Source organism: Bubalus bubalis, chromosome 10 (assembly GCF_019923935.1).
Source record: "Bubalus bubalis isolate 160015118507 breed Murrah chromosome 10, NDDB_SH_1, whole genome shotgun sequence".
Lineage (NCBI taxonomy): Eukaryota > Metazoa > Chordata > Mammalia > Artiodactyla > Bovidae > Bubalus > Bubalus bubalis.
Window position 1 is genome coordinate 33,203,576 of NC_059166.1, and position 22,378 is coordinate 33,225,953.

Here is a 22,378-nt window from a genome sequence, read left to right on the forward strand (position 1 = left end):
CTGAACACTGGCAGAGGACACCAAGCACCCAGAAAGGCAGCCCATTGTCTTCAAAAGGAGGTAAGACAAAATACATAAGATAAAAAAAGAGACAAAAGAGTTATGGATGGAGACCCATCCCAGGGAGGGAGTCATAAAAGAGGAGAAGTTTCCAAACACCAGGAAACCCTCTCACCAGTGGGTCTGTGGGGGAGTTTTGGAATCTCAGAGGGCAACGTAACTGGGAGAAAAAAATAAATTAATAAAACCCACAGATTATGTGCCTAACTGCAACTCCCATCGGAGAAGCAGCCCAGACACTCAGGTCAGCAAGCAGGGGCTGAACAGGGAGGCAGGGCTGCATTGCTTAAGGTAAAGACTGGGCCTGAATGCCCTGAGGGCAATCTGAGGGAGCTAACATGATATAGCAACCCAAACCATGGGATAGCCAGAGAGAGAGGGAAAAAAAAGAGAGAGGAGAGAGAGAGAGAGCACTTTCCTGTGAAAAGCTCTAACCTAAGGAACTGCCGGGCCTGCTCGCAGAACAAAGGACAGAGCGAATACCAGAGGAGAGCTAGCTGGCAGCAGACCTGCCCATCCCCTGCTGGAGGCAGGGAGGCAGGCAGGCACCAGCCAGAGCCAGAAGGCAAGGTGCATCCTCTACCAAACTTCGAGCAGGCTCCCAGTTGCTAACCAAGTCTTCCTAGGATCCTGGACAGTTGACATCCCCAGGAGTGCCGCAGCCAGAGGTAAGCTCCCCAAAGGAGACACACAGCACACCTGAGAAGGTGCTTCCGCTGTGCACCCAGGAAACTGAGCGGCTGGGATGGGGGAGGTGATAAGACGCACTGCCCACCTGGGGAGAGTGCGCTCGCCAAGCACCTGGTCCCCTGAGCTGCTCAGACCTGGGAAGGGCACAAAACGCAGGCCCGTCTGAATCTGTGCCTTTGTGGAGCACCCGAGAACCTGAACCTGAGCAGCTTAGACCTGGGAAGTGCATGCAACCCAGGGCCGGCTTTAGACAGTTCCCCTGCAGAGCAACCTGGAGCCTGAGCAGTATGGACGGGAAAACACACACGCCGTGAGCAAGCCCAGTGTGGCCCAGACACTGCGAGCACTCCCCACACACGCCAGTGATGTATGTTTGTAGTGTTCCTCCCTCCTACAGCACAGTTTAACAAGTGAACCTAAATAAATGACCACCTTCGCCCCCTTGTGTCAGGGTGGAAGTTAGATACTGAAGAGACTTGCAAACAGAGGAAGCCAAAATAAACAAAGAAGAAGGAACCACTTTGGAAGTGACAGGTGCAACAGATTAAAACCTTGCAGTTAGAATTGGCTAGTTCGGAAGGGACCTATGGACCTTGAGAAGTATAAGCTGGAACAAGGAACTATCTGAAACTGAACTGACCCCACACTGCCCTCAACAGCTCCAGAGAAATTTCTAGATATATTTTACTATTATCATTTTTTAATAATTTTTTTATTTTTAAGTTGTTTAGTACTCCTTTAATTTTCATTTTTAAAACTTACTATTACCTTGCCAAAAAATTCATGCTATTTTTAAATTATATATATATTTTTATGACTTCTGTGATTCTGTTTTGTTTTTTTTAATATTGTATTTTTAAGAGTCTAACCTCTACTCTAGATTTTTAATTTTTGCTTTTTGGTATTTGTTATCAATTCTGTACCTTTAAGAATCCAATCTTCAGTACCCGTTTTTACTTAGGAGTGTGATTACTGGCTTGATTGCTCTCTCCCCTGTGGACTCTCCTTTTTCTTCTCTAGGTCACCTCTATCTCCTCCCTCCCCCTTCTCTTCTCTACTTAACTCTGTGAATCTCTGGGTGTTCTGGTCTGTGGAGAACACTGAACCTCTCTGAGTGCTCTCCAGACTGTGGAGAGCAAATAGAGAATTGATTACTGGCTAGATTGCACTCGTCCTTTTTGATTCCCCCTCTTCTCCTCCTGGTCACCTCTATCTCCCTCCTCCCTCTTCTCTTCTCCATGTAACTCTGTGAGCCCCTCTGGGTTTCCCCCACTGTGGAGATTCTTTTCACCATTAATGTTTTATCATCCATGCTGTATACATGCAGATGTCTTGAGGCTACTGTAAGAATAAAACTGAAAGACAGAGGCAGGAGGCTTAAATCCAAAACTTGAGAACACCAGAAAACTCCTGACTCCAGGGAACATTAACTGACAAGAACTCATCTAAAAGCCTCCATACCTACACTGAAACCAAGCTCCACCCAAGAGCCAACAAGTGGGTGTATCAGATTCTCAAAAATGAATCTTTGAGCTTCATGTCCAGTGTATTCTTTAGCTTTCTAGGTTATCAGTGTTTTCTTAGATAGCCACGCTAGACTGCAGCTTCCTGAGGGACTCACTGTTAATCCTGTTTGATTAAAGTGCTGGGTACTGATGTTTTGCTTAATGATTATTAAAGCTAGATTTTAATTGCATTTTTAAGAGTCTACCTGCAGTGCAGGAGACCCAGGTTTGACTCCTGGGTTGGGAAGATGCCCTGCAGAAGGGAATGGCAATCCACTCCAGTGTTATTGCCTGGAGGATTCCATGGACAGAGGAGCCTCGTGGGCTACAGTCCATGTGGTAACAAAGATTCGGACATGACTGAGCGATTAACACTTTCACACTTTCGCTACCTTTGTAAGAGCAACACACTACATTCCTCATAGTCAATCTTGTAGCTTTAATAGCCACGGAGTTTGGTAGATTGCAGGGTGATAGGTAGAGGGCTAAGGTGAAAGTACACAATTAATATAAAATATATATACACACCTGAAGAAAGATTGAACTCAGTTGATCATATCTGTTAACATGGCATAGAAAATATACATTTTCCTTGAGACACTGAGAGAGGACTGTCAACATTAAGAGTGGAAATTTTTTGGACTTGGGAGGTAAATTTAGAAGGATCAGTGACAATGTGTTCGTTGTGTTCCCTTATGTGTGTTAAGAGGGAGCTCTTTTAATCTTTCTGTTTTGAAATCAGCTCCATATGGTTGTCTGGTTGCAGAAATATAGCAAGTGCTTTTATCAGTGTTAATAGCTGTTTAGCCATCAATATATTCTGGAAACTTTGAACTCCTGCCAAAGCAAAGAAAAGCCACCTGTTAGCATAGTGGTAGACTATCTGATAAATAGTTAATATTTGGGCAATATGCTTTGTAGACAGGATGAACTTTGAGTTATGAAAACATTAGTATCAAAAATACTGTTTTAATGGATTATGATGTTGATTTAGCTGAAATTATGGACCAGCTGATTTCTTTTTTCCCATCTATGATAAAATTTCATCTTGCTCTGTCAAAGACAACTAAGGATTTATTTGCCATAGCAGTATGAGTGAAAAAAAAAAAAAAGGAAACACCTGACATTATGTGTACTTAGTACTAGGAAACTAGTTGTTGTAGAGATCAATTATAAAAGCATTATAGCAAGAAAATAAAACTATTAGCCTAAAAATATTTATAATTTAATTTTACCTCAAATATGTGAAAGTTATCTATAGAGACTGATGAGAAAAATATAATAATTTTAGTGACAAAAACAATTCCAAAAAGTATTTTGAAAATGTTTTGAAATTACTATTGTTGTTACTATGCTAATACTATTGTTCAGTTGCTCAGTCACATCTGACTCTTTGTCATCCCATGGACTTCACTATCTTCAGGAGTTTGCACAAACTCATGTCCATCGAGTTGGTGATGCCATCCAATCATCTCATCCTCTGTCACCCCTTCTCCTCCTGCCCTCAGTCTTTTCCAGCATCAGGGTCTTTTCCAATGAGTTGGTTCTTAACATCAGCTGGCCAAAGTACTGGAACTTCAGTTTCAACATCAGTCCTTCCAATGAATATTCAGGGTTGATTTCCTGTAGGATTGACTGATTCTCTAGGCAAGAATACTGGAGTGGGTTGAAGATCTCCAGGGGATCTTCCCAACCCAGGGATCAAACTCCAGTGTCACACATTGCAGGCAGATTCTTTACCATCTGAGCCACAAGGGAAGCCCCCAAATTACTGTTAGTATGTTATTATCTCATCTGCCTTTTTTTTTTTAATGAAGATCATTTTAAAAGTCTTAATTGAACTTGTTGCAACATTACCTGTCATAACTTGTAAATAATATGATTCTCTTGCCCACTTATTCATAACACTTATGAATGTTAAGCAAAGTTCTCAAGAGGGTGGTTATCTCAGTTTTTGCTATCTAGCTGTTTGAAGTGGCTGAGGGAGAAATCTGCTATAGAAAAGAAAACCCTTCACTCAAACTTTTTTCCCCCAAATTCTTCATCATGGTTAGGAGCTGAAACTCTGGAGTCAGACAAATCTGGAATCAAAATCCACTGCTGCCCCTTAGTATAAATTAAAGTATCTAATTCTCATGACCTTCCTTTGTGAAGCAATTATAAAGATAGTATCTATTACTGTAGAGTTGTTATGGAAATAAACTAGAGCTTTCTCATAAGGCTCTTCATTCATTGACTGTTTCAGGAAATGTTGTTTCTCCTCCATTTCTTTCTTCTATCCCTCCTGTTACTCTTTTTTCCTCCTCCTCTTCCACTCACGTTTTCTCCTCTTCCTTCTTCATCTCTCTTCTTGCCCCTCCTCTTCTTCCCTATTATTTCCCTTTTATTATTATTATTGAGAGTAACCAAGGTTAGGCTGTGTCCCCAGGAGCAGTATGTTTATGGTTTGTCTTCAATAGGTCCTAAGAGGCAAGGGAAAGTCCAGAGAAGCACACTGTGGGAAATCCACTATTATGCGGGAAATCCACAGGGTCCTAGTTTATTCCTCTTCCCCTCTCCTCTGAGGGGAAAAAAATGAGAAGATTGAAGTTGTTTCATACTGGGTCACTCTATTCTAGGGTCCTTGGGAGGCAAGAGTGCTGGGAGCCACCAAGGGAGATCCCACCCATGACAAAGGTCATGCGGAAGAGACCTGACAGGCAAAGGCGGATCAGGCCTCAAGGGACCCCTGAATCCGCTCGAGCATCCACCCCAAAACCAAAATCTGTTTGTCTTACTATTTTGTGCCTTTCACCAACTCTTCTGACATTAATAGGGGGCTATCCCTGACCACCTTTCTCTGGAAAAAATCAACTTAGGGCTTTAGTTAATGGACATGATAAGAGTGTTTCAATTCAAACCCCTCTGATGGCTTTCTAGCTTGCCTGACAGGTTTATCTAGACTCTTGCAGCTAAGCATGTAACTGTTCACAGCCTCCCCACCATGAGAGACATGGGAAGCCTAAAACATTCTAAAAATATAGAGCCTTTCAAAGAGTTAAAAACTATTAGAGTAGTGCTGGTGTAGGATTTCATTATTGGGCCAATGCTTGCTGCCAAGTTCCCATATCTCTTATCCATTGTGCACCTGGGAGTGCATTGGTTAACATAGTTGGAATGTAAGAAAAACAAGTAGCAGCCTTGGAATTAACCACATCAGACCTTTGAGCTAATTGGTTCTTTCTTTGTTGTAACTTACTACACCTTTGCTCTGTGAGAATGTAACTCTGTTTAGCACTTTCTGAGGCTGACATAGATTAGAAATATAAAGAAAAAACACTTCAAGGGAAAATAAGTTTTCTGGTTGAGCAGCCTTTATCAAAAAAGGATCATAAAATGTCCACAGGCCTCCAAGGCCAGAAGATAATGTACACAACATTGTTTATGGGAAAGATATGCAGAAAAAATCCTGGTTTTGATAAAGACAAAACAGATGTAATGTTTGGTCTGACTCTGTATGACTTTGCATCTTTCATTTCCTTCTATGTACAAGTCAAGGTATAAAAGTTCCTTTTGAAAATAAAGTTATGGGCCTCGCTCACCAAAGCTTGGTCTCCCCGTGTCATTCTTTTTTTCCTTTTCCCTCTTTTTCTCTCTCTGTTCTTCTTTCAGGATGACTCCTTGGGGCACAGGGGCTCTCTGAGTTCACTTTTTTGCCTGGGCTTCTAAGACCTGATCGGGAAGGCGCCCTGCATCTTCACCAGGGATGGGGCGTCCTGCGTCTTCACCCCACCAAGAGGGCACCTGCGGCCTCCGTGAACAGAGCAAGTTCCGTGCCAGGAGCTTTATTGGCTTTCTGTGTTAATCAAGGAAGATCAAGCCTGTCTCTCTCTGCTTTGCTATACTTTCGCATAGGCCGTCATCCTGAGGGTACCCCTGGATCCTGCTGGGGCTGGACCCCGGCACAAGAGGAAGGATTTCAGTATAAAAACCTATATCCTACAAAAATTTGCAAAAGGCTGCCCTCTATAGGTCCATGTGAATATAATATTTGGGTCAGAGATTCAAGTTTTGCAAGAAATTAACACTCAAGGTGTGGTGTCTTAAGATCAGAAAGAAAAACTATCCTTTCTAAAGTGTATAAGCCATGTGCCCCATTACATTTTCATTCTTCTATTTGTGGTAGCCAAACAATATATATACAAACAACCCATCCAAAGATCCTTCCTACAATATTTATGAAGATATTCAGAGCTAGTTGCATCAGGATGATTTTATTAATGAGTCAGTCTATTGTCTGAATGAAATTTTAAGAGATTTATGAAACCTGCTAACATTTGGTCTATCCTCAAGGCTCTGAACTGATCTCAATATTTGAAGTAGCACTTTGTTTCTCAGCCTTCACACTATCTGTGTATGTGTGTATGATGAACTGACTTTATTTTTTAACTCCAGTTTTGTTGAGATATAATTGACACACAGTGCTGTACAAATTTAAGATGTACAACATAGTTATATGACTTACATAAATTATGAAGTGTTTTTCACTATACATTTCATACATATTCATAATCTCACATAGACACAAAATTAAAGAAATAGAAATAATTTTTTTTTCTTGAGGTGAGAACTCTTAGGATGTTCTCAGTTTTCATATACAACATACATGCATGCGTGCTCAGTCATGTCCAACTCTTTGCAATCCCATGGACTATAGCCCACCAAGCTCCTCTGTCAATGGGATCCCCTAGTCAAGAATACTGTAGTGGGATGCCATTTCCTCCTCCAGGGGATCTTCCTGATTCAGGGATTGAACCTGCACCTCCTGTGTCTTGTGCTCTGGCAGGCGGATTTTTTACATCTGAGCCACCTGGTAAGTCCATATGACATACAGCAGTGTTAATTGTATTTATCATGTTGTACATTATATCCCAAGAACTTACTTATTTTATAACTGCAAGTTTTTTAGTTTTGAGCACTTTCATCCAATTCCCCTCCGCCAACTCTGGTAACCACAAATCTGTTGAGGGACTAAGCAGAATCAAAAAGCTAACCTTTATCAAGTAAGAGAGAATTCCTCCTGCCTGGCTGGTTTTGAACTAGGACAGTGGCTTTTTTCTGCCTTTGGATTCCGACTGCAGTACGGACCCTTTTTGGGTCTCAAGCCTGTCATCCTTCGGACTAGAACTACAGTACTGACTCTCCTCGGTCTCCAAATTTCCAACTCACCCTACAGATCCGGAAACTTGTCAGCATCCATAATTACAGGAGCGAATGCTGTATCATCCCCTGGAGAAGGAAATGGCAACCCGCTCCGGTATTCTTGCCTGGAGAGTCCCCATGGACAGAGGAACCTGGCGGGCTGCAGTACATGGGGTCGCGAAGAGGTAGACACCACTGAGCAACTAAGCACACACATGCTGTATAATAAATCTGTCCGTATATGTATGTATATACAACCTACTAGTTCAGTTTTTCTGAGAACGCTGACTAATACATACCTGTTCTCAAGATAAACAATAACAGCCCTCAAGGAAAAGGACTGAAAGCATCATTTGTCATGCACAGTTTATTCAAATTCACTTGGTAGTTGGAGTGACCATCTGTGCTAACTAATTGGCTTTATTCAGAGGAAATATAAACTCTTCTTTATGACAAAAGATAGCTTTCATCTTTGGAGTGAAGTGTTCATTGAGGTTAGGCTCCTACCAGTCCACAGAAACTAAGGGCTAGTGGCATCATCTTTCTGAATTATGTTTCAAAGAGTGATTCCCAGGTCTTTGGGCAAGACACTCCTGTGTCATAAAGCTGGCAAGAGTCAGCTTATTTTGCTTTTAAAAAGATTTACATATATTTCATAGAGACAGAGAAAGAACTTAAACATTTTCTAAAGTAAGTGCTCTAAGAAAAGGGAGAGAAGGGAGCCTCTTCCCTGATTTTCAAAAAGGAGAATTAAGTCTCTTATTTTGAATTTGTAGTTGCCCTTATACTTCCCTGAACTTCTCATCTCTTCAAAATAATATTCTATTTCATCTTATTTTCACTGTCATATGTCTCAAAAAAAATTTAACCCAGCTACTTCTATTTTTTCACTATGCACACTATCTTTCTTGGGCTTCCCTAGTAGCTCAGACGGTAAAGCATCCGACTGCAATGCAGGAGACCTGGGTTCGATCCCTGGGTCAGGAAGATCCCCTGGAGAAGGAAATGGCAGCCCACTCCAGTATCCTTGCCTGGAAAATCCCATGGACAGAAGAGGCTGGCGGGCTGTACAGTCCATGGGGTCACAAAAAGAGTTGGACACGACTGAGTGACTAACACACACTATCTTTCTAGTCTCATGAATCTAGCTTTCCTTTGACCTCCTCCCTCTAGTCCACAATAATCCACTGATAATTGCTTCAAAATCCCTAATGGCAACTTCTTTAACCTATCACCTTATTTTCAGCTCATTTCCTCCCTCTTCCTCACTGTCTTTCCTTTTAATCCTCACCACAGATTCAGCTTCAACTATTACCACTAGGTTGCTGCCTTCCAAATTGATACTACAAGCTATGACTTTTCTTGTGTTATCAATGTGAATATTCATCTAATCTGCTAGAAATCTCAGTCAACTGATCAGTAGTTATTGAGCACCTACTATGTGCTGGGTCCTAAGGATAAAGCAGTGAAAAGAGCATATATGTTCCCTGTCTTCATGGAGCTCATGAACTCTATAGGAGTGCCCCACTCGAAAGATCAGCAGATAGCCTGCGTGGCCAGAGACATGGATCATGTCTTCACTGTGAGCCATTCAGTGGCGGAAATGAAATCAACCAATCCTTCATTTTATAATTAGGAAGCCGATGTTCACAGAACAAATGTGCATTGAATGTTTATGGTGTGAAGGCACTATTTTAGATGATGGAGAGACAGAAATGAACAAAGCAGATAAGATCTTTAATTTCCTGGAACTTAATAAATTCCAGTACATGAGACATTGCGCTTTTTCACTCATTCACAAAATGACAGGTATATATGTGAATTAGGCACACATTGGCCTTAGTTTTCGAACTACGAATAATATTTTCTAGGTACTGTTAATAAGAAATAAACTTGGGTGTTACTTCTTAACCTTTTATACAAGAATTTCTGAAGATGGAGTTACATTTACTTAGTAAAAGGTCATCTTCATCTAGTAAAGGGTAATTTTCATTTTATGCTTTCTTTCTTTGTATGGTTGCAGCTTTTGTTAATGGCTGTTTAGATCATAGGTTGCCCATCGTGTGGTGTCAGTACTTCTCTGGTGTCAGCGTTTCTCCAAGGAAGAGAATGGGTAATAGATCTCAGTAGCTTCTTTCAGAAATACAACTTAACTCAGTTAGTTATTCCTATGAAAATGCTGTGTAAAAAAAAAAAGAAAACCCCAAACTCAGTAGCTTAAAATAATAGCCACTTAAGTGCATGAATCAGCAGGGTCAGCAAGGATGGCTCTGCAAATGCTGGGTAGCTGCATGCCCCAGTTTGCTCTACATGCCCTTCAACCTCCTTGGAGAAGTGGACTTTGCTGGGGTGTGTTCTCCTCATGGGGATGACACAGGACATTCATAAAGTTCAAAGGACAAGGAAGCGGGGCCTTCCACTCCCAGTGAAGCAAAGACAAAGGTGGCGATACTAGAAGAATGAGAATTGGAACCAACAATCAAGCTGTCATAATGATTCTATGATTTCCTATGGCAGAATAACAGATCGATAGAAATAGATGAGAAACTATACTGTTCACCCATTTATTTTGCCATGTTGAAGGCACTAGCTCCTTGTTTTGAAAGAAGGTCATTTTGGAAGTTCTATATAGAGCAATTTTAAAATTGGTGGGCTAAATATGTATCATCTCTAAAGTGGTTTTCTTAAAATTGTGATTAGTAACATTATTGAGGTACAAACCCCACTCAGCTAAAAAAGTGAAATTGAATAGAATATTAGAGTGAATTGAATGAGGTAAGGGTATTTTTAATGACAGCATTGCTTCTGTTATGAATGCATACTTATATATATATTGAGTCATGAGCTAAAATGCATTTTTCCTACCATTATTTAAAACTCAAATTATTTTCTAGTTATGTTATCAGATCTAAAAACAATCTAATCTTTAAAAACAGCCCTTTATCAAGTACAAGTCATCTATTTTGAAAGTGGGGGGTTTTGTTTTTGCTTTTTAGTGCTAGTTATCTCCTTTGTACAGATGCCTAATACAGGAGTATTTTTTTCTTTCAAATCAATCAACAATTAAGGCAGTCTTAATGGACATTTGTTTTCATTTATATGCTGTTAACACCCACGACTGTGGTTCCTGGTGGCTCATGCTTGAGATACTTTTTAAAGTAACAGTGATATTTACCTTCTCTATTTAATTTGCTCACTGCTAGCTTCCTGGTGCTCATTTAGAATAAACACACCTCTCACCTATTTTTCTCAATAGTATACTGTTACCTGTTTCAGAAAGATTTATTATCAGCTTATCTTTTCCAGATGTTAATATGTGCGTTATTCTTCTGCATTAACTGTAGTCCATCATTGATCAACAGTGGCTCAAGCCAGCAGCAGGTGTACAGGACACGAGTGAGGATGGCCTCCTCCCAAAGGTAGTGCTTCTGCTTAGCCACTTGCTCTGTGACCCTTTCCTGAGAAGGTAGGTCTGAACACAATGAACAGCCTTGCAAACCAGAGATAAGCCAGGAGGCCCGGGTGATCTTTTACAGGGAGAATGCTCAAGGGAGTAAGAGTTATCAATGGTTTCGTACTTACAAATATACTAACATTTAGGGTTATTTGATGGGAAGATTCTCTACTGTCATTTTAGTAGGAGAGGATAAAAATAGTTACATATATTTTAAATAGCTTACTTTATATGAGCTTTTCAAAATATTTCACCTTGATTAAAAATTCACCTGTGGGTGGCTAGAAAATTAGAAAAAGGATTTTTTTTTAATGTTCTTTCCTTGTAAAATGAAGGAAATTCTGTGTTGTGTTTAGCTAGTTTTAATGTAATAATGGAGGATTCATGGAAATTTTTCAGGATTACAAATTAAATCGTATCTTATTGTTATTATATATGAAACTGCAGAACTAAAATCTTAATTGTGGCAAATACTGTTTGGTGGGAAAAATGCTGGTGCATTTCTGAATGATGTTGTGCTTTAATATGTGTACCTCTGTGTGTGTGTGTGTGTGTGTTTATATGTGCCATGTATTAGATCCATTAACTTAAGAATCTCTTAGTTTTGACGATCTAAATCTGATGTACTATTATCTTTTGTGTAACATAGCAGAGACACTCTCAGGTATAGTGTGTTTACTTTATCATAATATTGTGGAGATTGTTTTCAGTCTTATCTATTGATCTATGCTGATGCCTAAGCAAACAAATGAATTTTGCCATGCTTCCTGTTACTTAAAGATGGAAACAATTTGCTTCCAGGGATGTTCCACCTAGAGACCCCATGAGTTATGACTTAAATATTTGGAAATCCTGTCCTTTATCTCTTTCTCTCTTTTAAAATAAATATTTTTCAAAAATACTTCCATTATTTTAACAAACACTAGATAAATTACAGAGCTGCAAATATATTTGTGAATAACATTATTATCAAGTCCATTTCTAATTTTGATTCCAAATTTTGTATAACAGAACAAAAACAGCATATGGGTCAGTTAAGAAATTTAGCAAAAGTGTGATTTTTCATAATAAATTCTTTACTCAGGTGAAGAATTATACAAACACATGAAGCACAAATAATATAATTTATTAATAATCATTTATCAATAGCTTTTTGAAAGTTTCATTGAAAGTTTCATTTAAAGTTTCATTTGAAACAATTCACAACCTACTTAATTTTATTAAATATTTTTTTCTGAAAATGAAAATGAAGCATTTTCATAGTAGGAAACTTGGAAAATGTAAAAATTATAGAGAAGAAAGTAAAACTCATCCATTATTTCACCTAGGAAAAATTAATGCTAATATTGAAATTTTTTCCCATTTTGTTATTTATTTATTTAATGAATTTCAAACTTACCATCTTTGAGCAGTTGGAGCTATTATTCCATGCCTATGCTTCATGCTTTTATACAAGTGTGTGTGTTCAAGTGCATGCTACTTTAAAACACTCTGTATATTTTTCTTTACTTGACAAGATCTCATGGACATCTCTCTATGTCTTATTATAAAAAGAGTCAACTCCACCAATTTGCCATCTTTTTGAACATGTATCTACTGAGGTTTATGTGTCTAATATAAGTTTAGGCAATTTTACTTTTTACTTTTGTTACTGTTATGGAAACTATCACACTGAACGTTTGCTGGGCAAAGCAACTTGGAATTTTAACATTTAAAACATGCAGCTGGAGAAATTTTCCAAAATTAAATCATTAATTTTGCATCTTAGGATCCAGGCAAGAAGTGTCTTGCCAGCTACTCACTAACTCTGATTACAACTAGAGATTATTGAAATAGCTGAAAATTTAAATTTCAATATTAAGTGTTTTCTTGAAATTTACTTTTTTCTATTTAAAAATTTTTTTAGAAAGCATTATATTGTGTCATATTGTCATAACTCTTTTTGACATAAACTAAATCTTTATTTAGATAATATTATTCACTATGTTTGCTTTTATTCTTGGTGATGGTGACTTGGTTGCTAAAGCTGTGCCTGACTCTTGTGACCCCGTGGACTGGAGAGCGCCAGGCTAGTCTGTTCATGGAATTTTCCTTCTTCAGAGGGCCTTCCTGACCCAGAGATTGAACCCTAGTTTCCTGCACTGCAGGTAGATTCTTTACCAACTGAGCCACCAGGAAAGCCCAAATTTTAGCATTGCATACCACTACCCTTCTAAATCAAATCCTTTATGGTTATACAGTGGAAGTGAGAAATAGATTTAAGGGACTAGATCTGATAGACAGAGTGCCTGATGAACTATGGACGGAGGTTTGTGACATTGTACAGGAGACAGGGATCAAGACCATCCCCATGGAAAAGAAATGGAAAAAAGCAAAATGGCTGTCAGAGGAGGCCTTAAAATAGCTGTGAAAAGAAGAGAAGTGAAAAGAAAAGGAGAAAAGGAAAGATATAAGCATCTGAATGCAGAGTTCCAAAGAATAGCAAGAAGAGATAAGAAAGCCTTCCTCAACGATCAATGCAAAGAAATAGAGGAAAAAAACAGAATGGGAAAGACTAGAGATCTCTTCAATAAAATTAGAGATACCAAGGGAACACTTCATGCAAAGATGGGCTCAATAAAGGACAGAAATGGTATGGACCTAACAGAAGCAGAAGAGATTAAGAAGAGGTAGCAAGAATACACAGAAGAACTGTACAAAAAAGATCTTCATGGCCCAGATAATCACGATGGTGTGATCACTCACCTAGGGCCAGACATTCTGGAATGTGAAGTCAAGTGGGCCTTAGAAAGCATCACTACGAACAAAGCTAGTGGAGGTGATGGAATTCCAGTTGAGCTATTTCAAATCCTGAAAGATGATGCTGTGAATGTGCTGCACTGAATATGCTAGCAAATTTGGAAAACTCAGCAGTGGCCACAGGACTGGAAAAGGTCAGTTTTCATTCCAAACCCAAAGAAAGGCAATGCAAAGAATGCTCAAACTACTGCACAATTGCACTTATCTCACATGCTAGTAGAGTAATGCTCAAAATTCTCCAAGCCAGGCTTCAGCAATACATGAACCATGAACTTCCAGTTCAAAGTGGTTTTAGAAAAGGCAGAGGAACCAGAGATCAAATTGCCAACATCTGCTGGATCATGGGAAAAGCAAGAGAGTTCCAGAAAAACATCTATTTCTGCTTTATTGACTATGCCAAAGCCTTTGACTGTGTGGATCACAAACAACTGTGGAAAATTCTTCAAGAGATGGGAATACCAGACCACCTGATCTGCCTCTTGAGAAATTTGTATGCAGGTCAGGAAGCAACAGTTAGAACTGGACATGGACCAACAGACTGGTTCCAAATAGGAAAAGGAGTACATCAAGGCTGTATATTGTCACCCTGCTTATTTAACTTCTCTGCAGAGTACATCATGAGAAACCCTGGGCTGGAAGAAGCACAAACAGGAATCAAGATTGCCGGGAGAAATATCAATAACCTCAGATATGCAGATGACACCACCCTTATGGCAGAAAGTGAAGAGGAACTCAAAAGCCTCTTGATGAAAGTGAAAGAGGAGAGTGAAAAAGTTGGCTTAAAGCTCAACATTCAGAAAACTAAGATCATGGCATATGGTCCCATCACTTCATGGGAAATAGATGGGGAAACAGTGGAAACAGTGTCAGACTTTATTTTTTTGGGCTCCAAAATCACTGCAGATGGTCACCACAGCCATGAAATTAAAAGACGCTTACACCTTGGAAGGCAAGTTATGACTAACCTAGAGAGCATATTGAAAAGCAGAGACATTACTTTGCCAACAAAGTTTCGTCTAGGCAAGGCTATGGTTTTTCCAATGGTCATGTATGGATGTGAGAGTTGGATTGTGAAGAAAGCTGAGTGCCAAAGAATTGATGCTTTTGAACTGTGGTGTTGGAGAAGACTCCTGAGAGTCCCTTGGACTGCAAGGAGATCCAACCAGTCCATTCTAAAGGAGACCAGTCCTGGGTGTTCATTGGAAGGATTGATGTTGAAGCTGAAATTCCAATACTTTGGCCACTTCATGCGAAGAGTTGACTCACTGCAAAAGACCCTGATATGGGAGGGATTTGGGGCAGGAGGGTAAGGGGACTACAGAGAATGAGATGGCTGGATGGGATCACCGACTCGAAGCACATGAGTTTGGGTAAACTCTGGGAGTTGGTGATGGATAGGGAGGCCTGGCATGCTGCAATTCATGGGGTCACAAAGAGTCGGACATGACTGAGCAACTGAACTGACTGAACTGACTGACCCTTCAACTGGAATGTAAGTTCCAGAAGAGCAGGGAATTTCATTGTGTCTATTCACTATTCTTGCCTCAGCACATAGCGCCTGACAGGAGGAAGGCATTCGATTGTAATATCTTGAAAAAGAATGACTGCCTTTCTGTTTGTCTTTTAGCTTAGAGTATGTAATATTCCTCTGCTTGATTTGCAAGTTCAGTGATTCAGTTTTTAGTCATGGACAGGATTTCCAAATATTTAAATTATGACTCATTGGGCTTCCCTGATGACTCAGATAGTAAAGAATCCGCCTGCAATGCAGGAGACCTGGGTTCAATCCCTGGGTCGAGAAGATCCCCCAGAGAAGGGCATGGCCACCCACTCCAGTATTCTTGCCTGGAGAATTCCAAGGACAGAGGAGCCTGGTGGGCTACAGCCCATTGGGTCACAAAGAGTCAGACATGACTGAAGTGACTAAGCAGAAGCAGCATGGAATTTCCAGATGGGACATCCCTGCAAGCAAATTGTTTCCATCTGTAAGTAACAGGAAGAATGGCAAAATCCATCTGTTTGTGGAGACATCAGCATAGACTGATAGATAAGAGAGAAAATCATCTCCAGCAATATTATGATAAGATAAACACACTATACCTGAGAGTGTCTCTGCTATGTTACACAGAATATAATAGTGCATCAGATTTAGGTCATCAAAATAAAGAGATTCTTAAGTTAATTTGAGGTTTTGGATTTATAGGAAGAGAGCAAATTATGTCTAATGCAAAGTTAAACTCTGCATTGTATTAATGTGAACATAAGTACATATCTGGTGTCTTTAGTTAAATAAGAAAGTGAGATAGCTATGCAGAGAAAACATGTGGAGGACATGCTTGTTGGAAGACAGAGGAGTAAGGAGCTGAAAGTCCGTTACTGAATCTTTTATGTGGACAAGAAAATTATGAAGAATTTTAGAAGGAGTAGTTTTGGAGAAAGTGAAAGTAGACCAGGAGCTAACATTTTCAAGATATAGAAAAATAACTTGAAGTCTGAAGTCTGCAGCAAGAGGAGGTATAGTCTGAATACAGAGCTTCAAAGTTTGCAAGGGATGGAAGTTAGGAAGGAAGGAGGGACAATGATTTGCAATGTCAATGAGTTTGTACATGTTGTACATGTTTGGACATGTTTTTCCTCCAAGTCCTGTAATTAAAAAGATAGCCAAGGATGCAGGAGAGGAAACAATTACCTTTGATAAGGATGTAGGGAAAGAGATATCCTCAGGGGAAAGAAAGTTTCAGTTAGAACAAAGAGAGGGAAATTTTTTAAAAAGAGCCTGAGGAAATAGGGTGATGACCATGAGCTCCAGAGGGAATACATGGAAGGGTTTGTGAGTGGGTAGTGGATGAGTAGATTAGGAGATAGGTTCACATTAGTAATTGTACAGACTAGTATGGGATTGAAAGTCTGAACCATTAGACATGGGTAGTTGAAGGAACCCGGGACAAATGGCATGGTGAAATTAGCGTTGATGGCCTTTTATTGGGAAGTTGGGGACACTCTACCAGTGAAATCCTGTCTTGCTAGACAAATCTACTTCAAACTAGAATGCCTAACAATATATTTTAAAATCATGTGTCATTTTCAAACATTAGGTAATTAGATCATTTGAACAGAACTGTTGAGTTAACTAGTTATCAGAGCATGCATGTTAAGTCGCTTCAGTAGTGTCTGACTCTTTACAACCCCATGGACTGTAGCCCACCATGCTCCTCTGTCCCTGGAATTCTCCAGGCAAGAATACTGGAGTGTGTTGCCATGCTCTCCTCCAGGGGATCTTCCTGACCCAGGGATCCAGCTGGAGTTTCTTATGTCTCCTGAATTGGCAGGCACGTTCTTTACCACTAGTGCCACCTGGGAAGCCTAGCTAGATATCCTAGAGATTAACTTTCTGTATTGCTATAGTATGTTCAACTTGGTAATTTGTAAATACAGAGAGTAATCATTTCTAGCTAGCTAAATTATTAAAGCAGGAAGAAAAGAAAACCACTATTATGTCATGTTCTTAGATAAGTGTTCAACTCATAATATCATCATAGAACATTTATTTAAATAAATCTATTTAAAAAATACACCCCAGTACTCTTGCCTGGAAAATCCCATGGACAGAGGAGCCTGGTAGGCTGCAGTCCATGGGGTCACTAAGAGTCAGACATGACTGAATACCTTCACTTTCACTTTTCACTTTCATGCATTGGAGAAGGAAATGGCAACCCACTCCAGTGTTCTTGCCTGGAGAATCCCAGGGATGGGAGACTGGTGGGCTGCTGTCTATGGGGTCGCACAGAGTCGGACACGACTAAAGTGACTTAGCAGCAGCAGCAGCATTTAAAAAATAAATTATAACATTTAAAAATACTTGCACAAAAATTATGCATAAAGTTCTAAAGTTGACCAGACAGATTATTCTTCTGAAGTGTCATTGATATTATCAATACTTTCTCAGATAAAATGCTTCAGGCTTTATTTCTCTGAAAACAAGATGTATCGTTATGAGGAGGAAGCCATTTGATTTTTATCTGGGAATGAAGAACAAGGCATACAAAGTTGTCAGATGACTCTTTCATCATCTATGAATATAATCTTCTAAAACTGAGCAATCAGTTTTTTTTTCCCCCACCTTCCCTTACTTATATTTGGACCCTAGTTCCTGCTGAGTGAAGCTGCTCAACGTGATACCAGGCAGGGATATTTTCTTAATTGGTAGAAATTATTAGCAAACATTCTAAACATTGTCCGATTCCTTTAATATATCAACAACAAAAGTAAAATAAAGAAGGAAAAGGGGGCAACAGTGAGAAAAAAACTTTAAATTTTAGTTTAGCTGAGAGCACATAAATTTTGTAGTCAAAAAAAAATCCATCATTTGTTTAGTGAAATTTCAATTATAATTTGAACATTATACTATTCAAGTAATATAAATATATTTAGTCTGCTGTTTGTTCTGTCATAAAGTAGGCCTGGGTGTCTACTAAAATAAATCTTACAGGTGCATTTGATATGTTTCCTCCTGGCAATAGAAGGCAGAAAGGGACTAGGGGGAGAGATGTTTCAAATTTATTAAAATATCCATTTTCAGTTCAGTTCAGTTGCTCAGTCGTGTCCCACTCTTTGCGACCCCATGAACCGCAGCACGTCAGGCCTCCCTGTCCATCACCAACTCCCAGAGTCCACCCAAACCCATGTCCATTGAGTTGATGATGCCATCCAACCATCTCATCCTCTGTCTTCCCCTTCTCCCCCTGCCCTCAATCTTTCCCAGCATCAGGGTCTTTTCAAATCAGTCAGATCTTCGCAGCAGGTGGTCAAAGTATTGGAGTTGCAGCTTCAACATCAGTCCTTCCGATGAACACCCAGGACTGATCTCCTTTAGGATGGACTGGTTGTATCTCCCTGCAGTCCAAGGGACTCTCAAGAGTCTTCTCCAACACCACAGTTCAAAAGCATCAATTCTTCGGCGCTCAGCTTTCTTCACAGTCCAACTCTCACATCCATACATGACCACTGGAAAAACCATAGCCTTGACTAGACGGACCTTTGTTGGCAAAGTTATTTTATTCCTCCAATTCCAGTTTTGGATAAATTTAGATTCTTATGTGGTCTTGATCTAAACTGTCATCCCAGAGGGAGTGAGAAGAGATGAAAAGGAGAGTAGATTCCTGGAATTCTAAGACTTCTTGCCATTTCCTAGCATTTTCCCAATATAATAACAGCTTATTCACTGATAACCAGAATTTACTTTGTTCTTCTGAACTCTCTCTCCTCCTCTTTTTATCTTTGTAATATACAAGTATATAACATAATGTTATATATTACACATAATATACATTAAACATATGCTGCAAAATATATTGCAAGTTCCCCACAATTTAGCTGAGTATTACAGAATTACAGAATCATATATTTCAAACTAATAATTCAGCTTTACATTTCCAACACAGTGACTAACATGAAGTAGATGTTAAAAAAATTTATAGGAACTGAACTTACTGAACTGAACTTGGAAATAAAACCTCTTTTCAAAATAATCATTTTTCAGCAAGAAGTAACAGGTAAATGCATTAAGAGTGAGAAGAATCAAACTTTTGATGATTTCCTTTTTTCTCCCCACAGGTTTCTGGGATATATATATATGGAAGTAAGAGAAGGAACTCTAACCTGATCATGGATTTCGAAGAGAGACTCCTCAAAGCACTAAGGAAAAGATAACAACCAGTGCATTGTCCTAAGAAATGATGTCCCTTTGCCACAATAAAATTAATATTTCCTGTGTGAAAAGCAGCTGGTCAAATGACATCCGGGCTTCCCTGTACAGTTTAATGGTGCTCATAATTCTGACCACAGTGGTTGGCAATCTGCTAGTTATTATTTCCATATCACACTTCAAGCAACTGCATACCCTAAATAATTGGCTCATTCAGTCCATGGCTACTGTGGACTTTCTTCTGGGGTGCCTGGTCATGCCTTATAGCATGGTGAGATCCATTGAGCACTGCTGGTCTTTTGGAGAAGTCTTCTGTAAAATTCACACCAGCACTGACATTATGCTGAGTTCAGCATCCATTTTTCACTTGTCCTTCATTTCCATTGACCGCTACTATGCTGTGTGTGACCCACTGAGATACAAAACCAAGATCAACATCTTGGTTATTTCTCTGATGATCTTCATTAGTTGGAGTATTCCTGCTCTTTTTGCATTTGGGATGATCTTTCTGGAGCTAAACTTCAAAGGAGCTGAAGAGATGTATTATAAACACAGTCACTGCATAGGGAGTTGCTCTGTCTTCTTCAGCAAAACATCTGGGGTTCTGGCCTTTATGACTTCTTTCTATATACCTGGCTCTATTATGCTGTGCATCTATTGTAGAATATATTTCATAGCAAAAGGCCAGGCAAGATCAATTCATGATGCAAAGCAGAAGGTTCAAATTGGGTTGGAAGAGAGAAATGGAATTTCACGAAGCAGAGGAAGGAAAGCTGCGAAGACTTTAGGGATTGTGATGGGAGTTTTCTTAACATGCTGGTGTCCTTTCTTTGTCTGCATGGTCATGGACCCTTTCCTGGACTATACTATCCCACCTACTTTGAACGATGCATTGATTTGGTTTGGCTATTTGAATTCTACTTTTAATCCAATGATTTATGCATTTTTCTACCCCTGGTTCAGAAGAGCACTAAAGATAATTCTAGTTGGTAAAATTTTCCAAAAAGATTCATCTAGGAGCAAATTATTTTCAGAATAAATCCATAGAATTATTATGATTTCAGTCAGTCAGTTCAGTCACTCAGTTATGTCCGACTCTTTGTGATCCCATGGACTGCAGCATGCCAGGCTTCCCTGTCCATCACCAACTCCTGGAGCTTACTCAAACTCATGTCCATCAAGTCAGTGATGCCATCCAACTATCTCATCCTCTGTTGTCCCCTTCTCCTCCTGCCTTCAATCTTTCTCAGCATCAGGGTATTTTCTAGTGAGTCAGTTCTTCGCATCAGATGGCCAAATTATCAGAGTTTCAGCTTCAGCATCAGTCATTCCAATGAATATTAAGGACTGATTTCGAGTGTTTTACAAAATAGTTGGTGATCATTATGAACATGCATAATATCAACCACATGTGCTAATTGTAGGGACTTTTATCAAATATTTGGTTCAAAGATTATACAGTGAGATATGATGCTTACATCTTGCTTTTTATTTGCCATTCATATTATGTATATTGAAGCTTTACAAGTTCAGAAATTAAGAGCTTAAAATTTTAAAGAACACTTCCTACTCTTACATGAACTGCCATGAAACTGACAGTGGTACCTTACTCAGTTCTTCCGTGGTGGAAACTAAGAGGCTACATTTGGAGATGGCAATTAGAAGGACTTTGTCATTCATTTGCTTGGATATATATGCCTTTTTTTAAAGTCAACTAAAAGTGTACATTAAATATTACTATTGCTTACGCATAATTTGCTATTTATTACTAATTATTAATACATATTCTGATTTTTAAATCTATTGATGTTTACATTTTTTAAATGTTTTTTTCTGATTTTCATACTTGTAGGAAATTTGGAAAATAGAGGAAAATAAAAATAATATATAGAAACAAAATAAAAATCAAAATATCATTCATAGCTTACTTAAGAACCGTATCATTCAAAGTTCATAAAAACATCATTTTGTAATGACTGCAAAATGTTAAATTGTATGAATGCACAAACATTTTTTTAACCATTTTCCCATTGTTGACCACTTAGTTTATTTTGATTCCTTTTTTTTTTTTTTTTAAACAGCTTAAATTAAATGCCTGTTACCTGGGCTTCCCTAGTGGCTCAGATGGTAAAGAATCTGCCTGCAATGCAGGAGACCTTGGTTTGATCCCTGGGTTGGGAAGATCCCCTGGAAGAGGACATGGCAACCTACTTGCCCATGGACAGAGGAGCCTGGCGGGCTAAAGCCCATGGGGTTGCAAAGAGTTGGACACATAACTGAGCAACTAAACACACAGCACCTGTTACTGAAGCCCACAAAAACGTCTGGGAGGATTTCATCATATTTCAAGGTCATGCCTGGTGTGATAGGACTCAAAATACAAGCTGTAGGAAATAAAGCAAATTCACTTGTTGGGTGCCAAGCTACACTGAAAGAGAAGCAGTTATTCATCAGAGCAGCTAAACATGAGGCAAAGAAGAGCTATAATTGGACACAGTATATCCCATGTCTATTACGATGGCATATAGAACAGAAAATAAGGAGAAATAGTGGTTTCAAGTAAGATTCCCTAATAGAAGTGATCAAGCATTCTTAATCATAAGTATCAATTTGCATTTGAACTGTTTCTAATTTAGACTTCATATAATTTGTATCGTGTTAAGCAGCACCACAGATTTGAATTTATTTGTTTCCCAATTGTGACTTATGCTCATGGGTAAGTTAGGGTGAGGCAGTTAATTTTAAATAAAATTTTAAAATGCATGTTCCTGTATATGCATTTCTGTTCACAAACCCTTCTATCTATTACAATCTCTTTCAGGACTGTATATTTAGTTTCCTTGATGTGACTAGATTTTGTTCTTGTAGATTTTAAAAGCAGTTTGAAAACCTTTTTCATTTAGTATATGGTAAGAAAGTTGTCCCTAATCACTCCTGGTTTCAGAAACTATCTTGACTCTTCTACTTGTGAAACTATTTTTGTTA

General features: G+C 39.1%; 1 protein-coding gene across 2 annotated transcripts; it reads left to right on the top strand.

Annotated features, from left to right (window-relative positions):
* Window positions 1–20,491, top strand: TAAR1 (trace amine associated receptor 1). 2 transcript variants are annotated; one of them, XM_044924224.2, is made up of 2 exons: window positions 1–60; window positions 19,303–20,491. In XM_044924224.2, exon 2 carries the CDS (start codon window positions 19,422–19,424, stop codon window positions 20,430–20,432), a length of 1,011 nt encoding a protein of 336 aa, XP_044780159.1. In that variant the 5' UTR covers window positions 1–60; window positions 19,303–19,421; the 3' UTR covers window positions 20,433–20,491. The 2 variants fall into 2 exon arrangements, with proteins under 2 accessions (XP_044780159.1, XP_045017875.1); XM_045161940.1 differs by lacking the exon at window positions 1–60 and adding an exon at window positions 8,467–10,902.
* Window positions 20,492–22,378: the final 1,887 nt, after the last annotated feature.